Genomic DNA, 12,813 nt, shown 5'->3' with positions numbered 1-12,813 from the left:
CCCTCCCCCCATCTCCCCCTCCCCCATTTTTCCCCCTCCCCCATCTCCCTCCCCCCCATCTCCCCCCCCATCTCCTCCCCTCCCCCATCTCCCCCTCCCCCATTTTTCCCCTTCCCCCATCTCCCTCTCCCCCATCTCCCCCTCACCCATCTCCCCCCATCTCCCCCCATCTCCCTCCCCCCATCTCCCCTTCCCCCATCTCCCCCTCCCCCATCTCCCTGCCCCCATCTCCCTCCCCCCCATCTCCCCCATCTCCCCCTCCCCCAACTCCCTTCTCCCATCTCCCTCCCCCATCTCTCCCTCCCCCATCTCCCCCTCCCACATCTCCCTCCCCCCATCTCCCTCCCCCCCATCTCTCCCTCCCCCATCCCCCTCCCCCCATCTCCCTCCCCCCCATCTCCCCCTCCCCCCATCTCCCTCCCCACATCTCCCTCCCCCCATCTCCCTCCCCCTATCTCTCTTTCCCCCATCTCCCCCTCCCCCCCAATCTCCCTCCCCCCATCTCCCTCCCCCCATCTCCCTCCCCCCCCCATCTCCCTCTCCCCCATCTCCCCCTCCCCCTACCCCCATCTCCCTCCCCCCATCTCCCTCCCCCCCATCTCCCTCTCCCCCATCTCCCCCTCTCATCGACCTCCCCCCATCTCCCTCCCCCATTTCCTTCCCCCCATGTCCCTCCCACCATCTCCCTCCCCCCCATCTCCCTCCCCCCATCTCCCCCTCCCCCATCTCCCCCTCCCATCTCCCTCTCTCCCCATCTCCCTCTCTCCCCATGTCCCTCTCTCCCATCTCCCTCCCCCCATCTCCCTCCCCCCATCTCCCTCCCCCCCATCTCCCTCCCCCCATCTCCCTCCCCCCCATCTCCCTCTCTCCCCATGTCCACCCCCCCATCTCCCTCCCCCCATCTCCCTCCCCCCATCTCCCCCTCCCCCCCATCTCCCCCTCCCCCCCATCTCCCCCTCCCATCTCCCTCCCCCCATCTCCCTCCCCCCATCTCCCTCGCCCCATCTCCCTCCCCCCATCTCCCTCCCCCCATCTCCCTCCCCCCCATCTCCCTCCCCCCCATCTCCCTCCCCCCATCTCCCTCCCCCCATCTCCCCCTCCCCCTCCCCCCATCTCCCTCCCCCCCATCTCCCTCCCCCCATCTCCCTCCCCCCATCTCCCTCCCCCCCATCTCCCTCCCCCCCATCTCCCTCCCCCCATCTCCCTCCCCCCATCTCCCCCTCCCCCTCCCCCCATCTCCCTCCCCCCCATCTCCCTCCCCCCCATCTCCCTCCCCCATCTCCCTCCCCCCATCTCCCCCTCCCCCTCCCCCATCTCCCTCCCCCCATCTCCCTCCCCCCCCATCTCCCTCCCCCCCATCTCCCTCCCCCCCATCTCCCTCCCCCCATCTCCCTCCCCCCATCTCCCTCCCCCCCATCTCCCTCCCCCCCATCTCCCTCCCCCCCATCTCCCTCCCCCCATCTCCCCCTCCCCCTCCCCCCATCTCCCTCCCCCCCATCTCCCTCCCCCCCATCTCCCTCTCCCCCATCTCCCCCCTCTCATCTACCTCCCCCCATCTCCCTCCCCACATCTCCCTCCCCCCATCTCCCTCCCCCTATCTCCCTTTCCCCCATCTCCCCCTCCCCCCAATTCTCCCTCCCCCCATCTCCCTCCCCCCATCTCCCTCCCCCCCCATCTCCCTCCCCCCCATCTCCCTCTCCCCCCTCTCCCCCTCCCCCTACCCCCATCTCCCTCCCCCCGTCTCCCTCCCCCCCATCTCCCTCTCCCCCATCTCCCCCTCTCATCTACCTCCCCCCATCTCCCTCCCCCATCTCCTTCTCCCCATGACCCTCCCTTCATCTCCCTCCCTCCCATCTCCCTCCCCCCATCTACCCCTCCCCCATCTCCCCCTCCCATCTCCCTCTCTCCCCATGTCCCTCTCTCCCATCTCCCTCCCCCCATCTCCCTCCCCCCATCTCCCTCCCCCCCATCTCCCTCCCCCCCATCTCCCTCCCCCCATCTCCCTCCCCCCCATCTCCCTCTCTCCCCATGTCCATCCCCCCCATCTCCCTCCCCCCATCTCCCTCCCCCCATCTCCCCCTCCCCCCCATCTCCCCCTCCCCCCCATCTCCCCCTCCCATCTCCCTCCCCCCCATCTCCCTCCCCCCCATCTCCCTCCCCCCATCTCCCTCCCCCCATCTCCCTCCCCCCCATCTCCCTCCCCCCCCATCTCCATCCCCCCATCTCCCTCCCCCCCATCTCCCTCTCTCCCCATGTCCATCCCCCCATCTCCCTCCCCCCCATCTCCCTCCCCCCCATCTCCCTCCCCCCATCTCCCTCCCCCCATCTCCCTCCCCCCATCTCCCTCCCCCCCATCTCCCTCCCCCCCATCTCCCTCCCCCCATCTCCCTCCCCCCCATCTCCCTCCCCCCCATCTCCCTCCCCCCATCTCCCTCCCCTCATCTCTCTCCCCCCATCTCCCTCCCCCCATCTCCCTCTCCCCCATCTCCCCCTCTCATCTCCCTCCCCCCATCTCCCTCCCCCCCATCTCCCTCCCCCCCATCTCCCTCCCCCCATCTCCCTCCCCCCCATCTCCCTCCCCCCCATCTCCCTCCCCCAATCTCCCTCCCCTCACTCCCCCATCTCCCTCCCCCCATCTCCCTCTCCCCCATCTCCCCCTCTCATCTCCCTCCCCCCATCTCCCTCCCCCCCATCTCCCTCCCCCCCATCTTCCTCCCCCCATCTCCCTCCCCCCCATCTCCCTCCCCCCCATCTCCCTCCCCCCATCTCCCTCCCCTCACTCCCCCATCTCCCTCCCCCCATCTCCCTCTCCCCCATCTCCCCCTCTCATCTACCTCCCCCATCTCCCTCCCCCATCTCCTTCCCCCCCATCTCCCTCCCCCCATCTCCCTCCCCCCATCTCCCTCTCTCCCCATGTCCCTCTATCCCACATCCCCCACATCTCGCTTCCTCCCCGTTTCCTCTCTCCACCCCTTTCCTCCTTATCTCCCCATCTCCCTTCCTCCCCATCTCCCTTCCTGCAGACCGCTGCGGATCCCACCTCTCGGCTCTGTTTTAATGGAACAGAATTAGGGCATTCGCGTCGTACGCAGGGCCACACACACTGAAAATTTAATATGACCCACGAGTGCTGGTGGTGCCGACGCAGTGTTTTATGATCATTTATTAACACAAAGTCTGTACAAAACAACCTCCTCCTCCTCCTCCTTGGCTGGGGTCCACGCGTGCACTCGCGCCCACGGGATGAAGCATGTGGCTACGAAGCAGGACCGCCCACAGGGCTCCTTGCAGGCCCCTTGTGTGTGAGGGGGGGGGTTGTGTGTGAGGCACTGTGAAAATCGCCCCCCACTCCCACTACCCCCCCTCACCACCCCCCACCTGTGGGCGGCTCTGCTTCCGAACGCCGTTTGCCATCCACGCACATCGCTCAACCCCCCCCCCCCCCGCGGCCCCGCTCCCACCGGCGCACAGAGAAGTCATCACACCCCGACTGGCACACGGGCGACATTCACTCCATCACGCTAACCAGAACCATGGACACGTGAACACACTCACAGCACAATGACGGATCCTCTTGCGTGTGAAGCCTTGAACGGACTGTTAGCGAATGTTTATTCTGCGGCCGTCTGGAACGCTCTTGCTTCCGATATTAGGAAGCCACTGGAAGCGATGCTCTCGAACATCAAGATTGAAAACTAATTTCTTTAGCACTGATTTTGGTGTCTCGTTCGTTGTCTTTCCCCCGCACGGTTGGCTTTGTGCGGTGCGAAAGAAGTCCAACATACAGTACGCGCAAGGTCCGCACGGCACACAAGGGGGTGGGTGGTCAGGACCACGCCTGGCCATCTTCGTCTCCCAAGTAGCGACGTTCACACTTTATATCAGGTCGTCATTTGAGGCTGAGTCGACCTAGGGGAGGCCCAGAACCGGTTTGGATAATCGCCACTGGTGTTGGCCGTTAGCGGACATCGAACGCGGGTCGTTGGGTTCGCTCCCCACCCCATGAACACACACCCACCCACACACACCCACCCACACACACACCCACACACACACCCACCAACGCACACATTGCCATGCGCACACACACACGCGCGCGCCGAGAAGCAACACGCAACAACCTACACGTTCGACACGCACACGGACGCGCGGTCCTCTGATCGTGTTTTCGGGTTGTGCCGCTGGTTTTGGCTCGGCACCAATGTCCGACGTTCCGGGCCGACGTACGTCTCGAGAAGCGAGCCAATCGGCAACGTCAGCAGCAGCAGCAGCCAGCAGGGCTGTATAATCCGAGGGGAAAACGCGAGCGACTCAAATCAGCTCGAGAAGACGCTCCCAGCAACGTTGCGCGAAACGTCGGACATCGTGCCGAACAACACGCGCTAACAAGCTGGAAACACGTGGGAGAGAGCGGTACAGCGGCACCGACCGTGACAACACAAGCAGTAGTATTGGACATGCACACGTCCATATTGGCAGATGGATACCCAACAGCGAGATACAAAGTTCACAGGGCAGCGCGCTAACCGCTACACCACTGCCCCCCCCCCCCCCCCCACACACACAGACCCCCCACATAGCCTTTAATAGACTGTTGGGGCAGGTGCTGTGAGTGAGCACATATTAAGAAGACCCGCACGGCACACGAGGTGGAGGGTGGGTGGCCAACAACCGTACTCGGCCGCCTTTGTCTCCCCAGTGCTTATGTTTATAACGCATCAGGTTCTCATTTAAGGCTGAGTCGACCGAGGCGAAGAACAATACCGGATCAAATATTCGCTGTCAATTATGGGTCGTGAGTTGGAATATAACTCCGGTCACTGGCTTCGTAGTGCAGTGCGCTAATCACTGGGCCACCACTCCCCAACACGTGAACACACACGTTCTCACACACGTGCTAAGCGATGCTAACGATGTTTGCACAAATGTGTACAAATTCTGTAAACGATTTCGAGTGGCCGGGTATTTCTCGGGCCACTCCGTACGACACGAGGACACGATTACAAGATGGATTTATATTACGTGTATATAATGCGTCTATTCTATATCCTCTATAGAACGTCCCAATCGCCGTCTCAGGACGAAGTACAAAAACTGTGTAAACACGGCCACTCCGCTCATGACAAGATACGCGCGTGAGGGGGTCTGAGATGACAGCGAAGTATGACCCCAAGGGGCCGTCACGCGATTTAGGATGATTTTTGACCCCCCCGTTCGTCACACGGCGTCACAAAAAGTCAGACCCCCCTCTCAAATATGACGTCACAAAGTTCTGCCCCCCCCCCCCCCCACAAAAAAACATAAAACATGCTTCAAATCGCTTTAAACTATTGTCATTGAAGTGCGTATTTAATGTGGCGCTGCACTCTGATGTTGTAGGAGAAAACATGTATTACAAAGTCTACTTAATTAAGTAGAACGTGTTGTCTATATTTATTTAAAGTTGCGCATTTTGATGTGACGTCCCATTTCTCAACCCCCCCCCCCCTCGTCACACATCGTCACAAATGTCTGACCTCCCCCCCCCCTAAGTGCGTGACGTCATTTATGGACGGCCCCCAACACAAATGTAGTGACATCTCGGGATGTCACTGTGTAGTAGCGGCCCTAGAGGGGCCTGGTGAGCGCTGAGTGACAGCGCTGGGTAGCACCACGCTTGGCGTGCAGTGCCAGCCCCTACAGGATAGGGTGTGGGAGTGCCGGCCGTAGGAAAGGGGTTACTAAAGGCCATGGCCCTCTGGTTGACACGTGACCGGTTAAGTCTACAAAGGGGCCTCGAGTAGGGGCTCGGAGTGGTCACGTGGTCGGGGTCCAGATCCTGCTCGAGGATTCTAGAAGGTGGGCGTGGCCAAGGGTGGAGCCGGCCACGCCGCAGAGGATATAAGCCGGGTCGCCCAGAGGGGCCGGCGTTGTTGTTCATCCTGAAGAAACCTTCGTCTACGTCATACGTTCTCCGAGTCTCCAACACGTGGACCTGGACCCGAGCTGTGGGTCCCGGTCTGTCATAGCAGCTACGTAGTAATTTGTGTACTTAGCCTGGTGGTCACCACCATAGGCTGTTATTCTGTTACGGAGGCAGTTACCCCGAGTGTTGGTGTTAAATAAATGTGTTGCCTCCAAGTGTACGGCTGCGACTCAGTTGAACTCACTACACAAAGACAAGGGTCCCCCCCGTATAGCCTCTAACAGGCCGTTAGTGAGCATCTATGAAGGCCGGCATGGCACACGATTGGGTGGTTGTCCAACACGACGCCCGGCCGCTTTTATCTCCCCAGTGGCGATGTTTACACACGGCACCAGGTACTCGTTTGAGGCTCAGTCGACCTAGGGGAGGCCCAGGACCGGTTCAGATAATAGTCACCGGTGTTGGCCGTGAGCGGGAATCGAACTCGGGTCGCCGTGTTCGTCGCGCAGCATAGCGCTAACCGCTGCACGACCGCTCCCCACTAATACACGCACAGACACATCCTCGTGCGGCGCGTCTCTCCTGCCGGACGGGGCAGTGTCGGGGCCACACCTGGGCATCGGGAAATCGAACTGGGCGCAAGCGCGCTGCACCTGAACCCGTGCTCTCGACGTGACATCGAATGGTGCCGTGGTGTTGGGGTGGGGCCTGGGTGCTGGGTTGTGCCGTGCGTGGGTGAGGCAAGACGTTTGGGAGCAGGTTGGCAGAGCTTGGCAGAGGTCACCGCCAGGGCTGCGTGCGTGGCTTTGTAATAAACGCACCGCAAGTGGTGGAGATGACGGGGCATTGAAAAGGCTGTCCCACAAAGAAACGAAGTGGTGGAGCGCTGCGACGGATTTGTGGAGAGGGGAGGTCCGGGTCGGCCTCGGGGGTGGGGGATAAACGTGGCAGCCCAGGGAGCAATGCTGTGACGGGGCGGGCGGGAAATGTATGAAGGGTGTCAAGATAATGCAATTGGGAGAGTGGGAGAGGAGAGGGAAATAAAAACAGAGGGAAATAGTGAGAGAGATATAGGGTGGGGCCAAATATAGACACAGAAAAAAATAGACTGCAAGAAACAAACGCAGATGAATATGGTCACGGAGACAAAGAGAGGTGGACACATAGGGGGGATGTAGAAAAAAACGAAGTTAAACACAAAGAGACGCAAGAGGAAGGAGAAATACAAAGGTACAGCTGTAGGAACCCATAAAAAAACATTGAGAGACACAGAGAGAAAACTGACAAAAAAATATAGAACTTAGAGGGACAGACAGAGAAACAGATTGACTGATGGGAAAAAAATTGCAGGCTCAAGAGAGACACGGACATTGCGAGAGTGCACAACGCAGAGAGCGAGGGAGGCGCGCAATCTCAGCGAGAAGGGCACCGTGACGCTTTGCTCTCTCGTGTGCCGCAAACCTTCCAAACGCCCGGCGCGACGTGCACTTTGAAATCGCTCCTCACACTCAATTGCGTGACAGCGCGCGCACGCAAGAGCCATTCTCCCCGTGGCCCCGCGGAGTCACTCGGGAGTTCAGCTGATATCTCCACCTCTACCTGGCAAGCCACGGGAAAGCCTCGGAAATTGAGGGGCCCTCCCTCGAAGGGACTCTGGCACGGCTGAACGACGCGGGCCGGCACTGACGCGGCCACGCGCGGCGGCTCCGCTTTGGCACCGGCTCGGGATTTGCGCAACGGGGGGTGGGGGGGTGGGGGGAACGGGTCGGGTTTGGCGCCGCAGGTCGGCAGGTTTTTGAAAGAGACGAAATTAAAAGGCATCAAAAAGGGACCGTGGAAATGTGTTATTTGAATAGAGGCAGCGTGTTCGATTTCCTATATACCGGATTAGTGCTGTTCTTACGATCACGACTTTTCCAAGGCTTTCTGACCGAGGCTGGAAACGTGCACGCGTTAGCTCTGTCCGTCCGTCCGTTCGTCTGTACATCACAGGAGGTGGGCATGATAACGCTTAGGAAGTCGATCCAGTACGAACCGAACCTGTTGCTGCTAGGAAGATTAAGCCTCGCCCTGCAACGGCCACGTTGGTCAAAGCGTTATTATCTAGATCTTGGAGACGCAAACCAGAGCAAAGACGACTATTTGCAAGCATGCAAACGCATTTTCCCCTGAAAACCGCCCGTCATCTTGCCTACTGCTCATTATATACTTGCAAAGACAAGCGTGCGTTGAAATCCACTCTTGTGCAACGCATTCTTTCCCAATTGTTCTGAATCCGCTAACAATGTGTGAAGAAAACATTTGAGTTTTTTGCTTTAATTTAAAAGTGAGCGATGACCACCTACCCACATAGTGACAGTGCCCAGGATCGAGGCCTTTCCAAGTCGATGGTTGCACCGGTACTGATCTATGGTCCAGAATCCCGTCTGACGACAAGGGAGCTCGATGAGAAAACGATCTGAGCGTGCGAGATGGATTGCTTGGGCGGGATTCCAGGAGGAGTATCGGGACTGCACAGACTGGAAAGTGATGACATGAGAACAGAGTTGGAGGCAATAACAACCCGATTACAGAGAATCAAGGCTCGAAGATGACAGCCTCGTGCAGCTACGAGGCTGACTACTCCCCCACCACGTACTCGGCGGTACGATACAGACGTTGAAGCAAACGGGGAGTATGGGGAGACAAAAGCACATTGTCTCGCTAATGAGCTGACGTATGGGACAGCCGGTGTCGATGATGAAAAGCAAAGCGAGATTTCACGAACAAGTGCCAATTGTGGGGAAGAGCCACGGCGGTGCTTGCGTGCGTCTCGACGAGCACCGCAGAGGGCACGGTGGGGGGTGGAGGAGGGGGGGGGGGGCGCCGTGACAAATCCCGGGGGGAGAGGGGGAGGGGGGGAGCGACGGAGCGGCTCGCGGCAACGCGTCTGGGCTCGCCGCACCGACGAGACCGCCACGTGGGGACACGAGAGGCGCGCGCGTGCGGGCCCCGTGGAGCGTGACTCATCCCACGTGGGTCAGCGGGGTGAGGGTGCGGGTGGAGGGGCCACGATTCCAGCCCGACCCACGTACACGATGCAAAGGCTTTGCTGTCATGGAGACAAGGCGCCACGGTGGCGAGATGTTAACTACCTCGCCTGGTATACAGGAGGTCGTGAGTTCGATTCCGACCCTGGAGTTTGTGGTGTCTCTCTCTCCCCGTGGTCGCGTGGATTTTTCTCCGGGGCCTCCGGTTTTTCCCTCCACATTTAGAATCAACACGCGTTTAGAGTGTTTGGCTGCCGCTATAAATTCCCACGTCATGAGCCCCTTCGTTGAGCTATCGCTTGTGGCCGGGTCGCTTCTAAAACAGAGCTACACAGCTCAGTGGTCCTTACCTGGTAAAATAAAATAAAAATAGTTTTTTTAGAAAGTTTAGTTTATTATGGGTGTCAAATAAATAAACAGCTAGACGGGAGTCCGCCTTTCTTTTCGTATAAAAACAAACTTCCAAGCGCTTTGGCCTACGGGCAGTGTCAGCGGAGTTTGGGGCGGATATAATTCATTTATTTTGAAACTTTATTACAAACTACTGAAAATAAATTAATAAAGGTGTTCGGTTTGGGGGGGGGGGGTGCTGCCCCCCCCGTGCCCCCCTGCCCACCAAACTCCGCACATGAGCGTAGCCTTCAAGTCCGCAGGCAGTGCAACTGCACTGAGGCCCACAGCGCGAAACGGCCCAGGCACCGGGCGACAAATAGTCGGGGTGGGGGAGTGAACAGGGGACCCCGTTCCATGCCTTGCGCCAGGGCCCATGGCAACCAACGACGCGACGCCATTGCTTAGAAGCCTTCCAAGGCCAGTGCTTTAATGGCGGTGTTATTTTCTGAGCAGGTCTCGACTCCTCGACGAAGCTGCCCCGGTTAAACAGAACGCAGCTGTGAATCGTCGGTGTGGAAGGCTGATTTGCTGGCGGAGGGGTGATTCCTCCAGGGTGTTCTGTGAGCGTGCTCCGTTATAGCACAAGCCAGTCCACCGATTGTTATATCGTCAACATACTTGACGTTTTTTTTTTACGATCACTGAAAATACATGTCTACAACCGTTATTTAGAATTCCACAACATTACGATCGCGATGATTGCTTCTTCTGTGACCGACATCACAACACATGTCGTGGAATCGCTCTGCACAGGAAACAGATCATCCGTGAAAACGAGCTTCATAGCTCATCGGATTCCTCCAGTGTAAATAAATATTCTGATCCTGAAATATATTACTCCGTCGTACGAGAGCTGCGCGAGCCGCGGGGACCGTCGCCGTTGAGATGAAGCGATGAGGGCGGCTCGTGCGCGCGAGCGAGCGAGATGGATCGTGGCATCGCTGGACCGTGTGAGAAGGCACCAGCGGGGTTTGGGTGGATGGGGGTGACAGGGGCTGGCGGGGGGAGGCCTTCACCCGGCAGCGGATACAACACGGCTGATGAATAAGAGACGGTGACGGTTATAACGACCAGCGATGCCCCCGGGCGTGCGGTGCCACGCCGGCTATGCGTTTGCCCCCAACGAGCCATCGACCTGACCGCCGGGGCCCCCCGGCCCCCCCTGGCCCCCCGCTGCCGTGTAAGGGGGGGGCGCGGGGCGCGGTGGGACCCGGCGGGACCTCATGAAGGAGAGGAACTGCTCCGGCACCTCGGCCAGGACGTCCCGCGCCAGGCGCTCCATGCTCAGCACCTGGCTGCCTCCGCGGTCCACGTAGTCCCGGAATGGAACAAACTGAGGGAGGGGGGTGGGAGGGGGACGCAGGGATGGGAGGGATGGGAGGAGGGACAGGGGGGAGGGGGAAGGAGGGGGTTAGGAAGTGAGGGAGGGTAGTGTGGTCCAAGTCCCAGTCGGAGTTGTCAAGCCCATCATTGCTCACTGCTCGGTCGATAGAATCAGTACCACTTTGTGGGGAAGTGAATAGAGGTTTTACTATGGATCATCTCGCCCCCGCTACAGGAATGTGTAATTTCCACTGATGGTTCAGGTCTAGAAATGTGATAGGAGCACCATTTGAGCGGGACATCGCTTTACAGTGCAGACGAATCCAATGTTGTGCCATACTCTCTATGCGTCCACCTTCATCAAACCCACACTGCTCAGCGTGGTGAAGTTTGGTCAAACAACTCCCATGACCCGCACGGCGTGGAACGGTACTCATCCAGCAGTTGATTCACAAAGGGGATGTGAGTACGCGTAACTGTTTCTCTATTTTGCACTGCAATTGTTGTTTGTAATGGTTGTTGTTGTAACTTGCTGACCCGCACCTACAAGTAAACTATTTTATTTACCATGTAAGGCCCACTGAGCTACATAGATCTTTTTCGGAAGCAACTTGGCCACAAATTTTAGCTCAGCGAGGTGGCTTATTAGGTGGAAATTTATTTAATCTCAACGCGTGTTTCTACATGTGAAGGGAAAAACTGGAGGATTTGGAGAACAATCCAAGCGACCACGGGAAGAACATGCAAACTCCTAATATACCGGCATCATCAGGGTCGGAATTTAACTCACGACCTCCTCCATACCAGGCGAGGGAGATGACATCTCGTCACCATGGCGCCCCTACTGGACACATGTGAAAATAAGCTTCATAGCTCATCGGATTCACCCAGTCGAAACACAGATTCTGATTCTTATTGTGTATGGATCATATGGGGCCATCCATAAATGACACCACGCAATTTTGGACCATTTTTGACTCCCCCCCCCTTCGTCACACGGCGTCACAAAAAGTCAGACCCCCCCCTCAAAAATGACGTCACAAAGCTCCACCCCCCCACAAAAAAACACGCTTCACATCGCTTTAAACAAGTGTCATTGTAGTGCGTATTTAATGTGGCGCTGCACTCTGATGTTGTAGGAGAAAACATTTATTAAAAAGTCTATTTAATTAAGTAGAACGTGTTGTCCATGTTTATTTAAAGTTGCGCATTTTGATGTGACGTCACATTTCTCACCCCCCCCCCTCGTCACACATCGTCACAAATGTCTGACCCCCCCCCCCAGGTGAGTGACGTCATTTATGGACGGCCCCTATCCAGCAAAGCGAGATAGGAACTGGAAGCTCCACCCCGGGCATGGCAAATCCGCTCGGACCTCTGCCATGATCTGAGCCTTGTAGTGCAAGAGAGAGCGAGGGGGAGCGAGGGGGAGCGAGAGGGAGCGAGAGGGAGCGAGGGGGAGCGAGGGGGAGCGGGAGGGAGCGAGGGGGAGCGAGGGGGAGCGAGGGGGAGCGGGAGGGAGCGGGAGGGAGCGAGGGGGAGCGAGGGGGAGCGAGAGGGAGCGAGGAGGAGCGAGGGGGGGCGAGGGGGAGCGAGAGGGAGCGAGGAGGAGCGAGGGGGAGCGAGGGGGTGCGAGGGGGAGCGAGAGGGAGCGAGGAGGAGCGAGGGGGAGCGAGGGGGGGCGAGGGGGAGCGAGGGGGAGCGAGGGGGAGCGAGGGGGAGCGAGGGGGAGCGAGGGGGAGCGGGAGGTAGCGAGGGGGAGCGAGGGGGGGCGAGGGGGAGCGAGAGGGAGCGAGAGGGAACGAGAGGGAGCGAGAGGGAGCGAGAGGGAACGAGGGGGAGCGGGAGGGAGCGGGAGGGAACGAGGGGGAGCGGGAGGGAGCGGGAGGGAGCGAGAGGGAGCGAGCGAGAGGGAACGAGGGGGAGCGGGAGGGAGCGGGAGGGAGTGAGCGTTACCTGGACAATGTCCCTCTCAGCCTCCTGGCCCCGTGACGACACACGTACCTGGTCTCCATCCAGCTCCTCCATGGCTGCCAGACGCACACAAAGATTTAGATCTCTCCATCACCCCCCCCCCCACCCTCATAGCTTGCATAGATTGTTGGGGCAAGTCAGTCAGTCAAATTCAGGTAAGGCCCATTGAGCTAAGATGCACTCTTTTCA

At 59.0% G+C, this 12,813-nt stretch overlaps 1 protein-coding gene across 1 annotated transcript in view; it reads right to left on the bottom strand.

Moving 5' to 3' along the window:
- Window positions 1-3,145: 3,145 nt before the first annotated feature.
- LOC133342701 (copine-8-like) overlaps window positions 3,146-12,813 on the bottom strand; it is a 71,402-nt gene continuing 61,734 nt past the window's right edge. The window contains 2 exon segments of the mRNA XM_061552033.1: window positions 3,146-10,660; window positions 12,607-12,680. Coding sequence (XP_061408017.1) covers window positions 10,433-10,660; window positions 12,607-12,680 — 302 coding nt within the window. The 3' untranslated portion in view covers window positions 3,146-10,432.

Source organism: Lethenteron reissneri, chromosome 15 (assembly GCF_015708825.2).
Source record: "Lethenteron reissneri isolate LAM-NWPU_2019-01 chromosome 15, ASM1570882v1, whole genome shotgun sequence".
Lineage (NCBI taxonomy): Eukaryota > Metazoa > Chordata > Hyperoartia > Petromyzontiformes > Petromyzontidae > Lethenteron > Lethenteron reissneri.
This window is presented reverse-complemented; position numbering and strand designations above follow the sequence as displayed.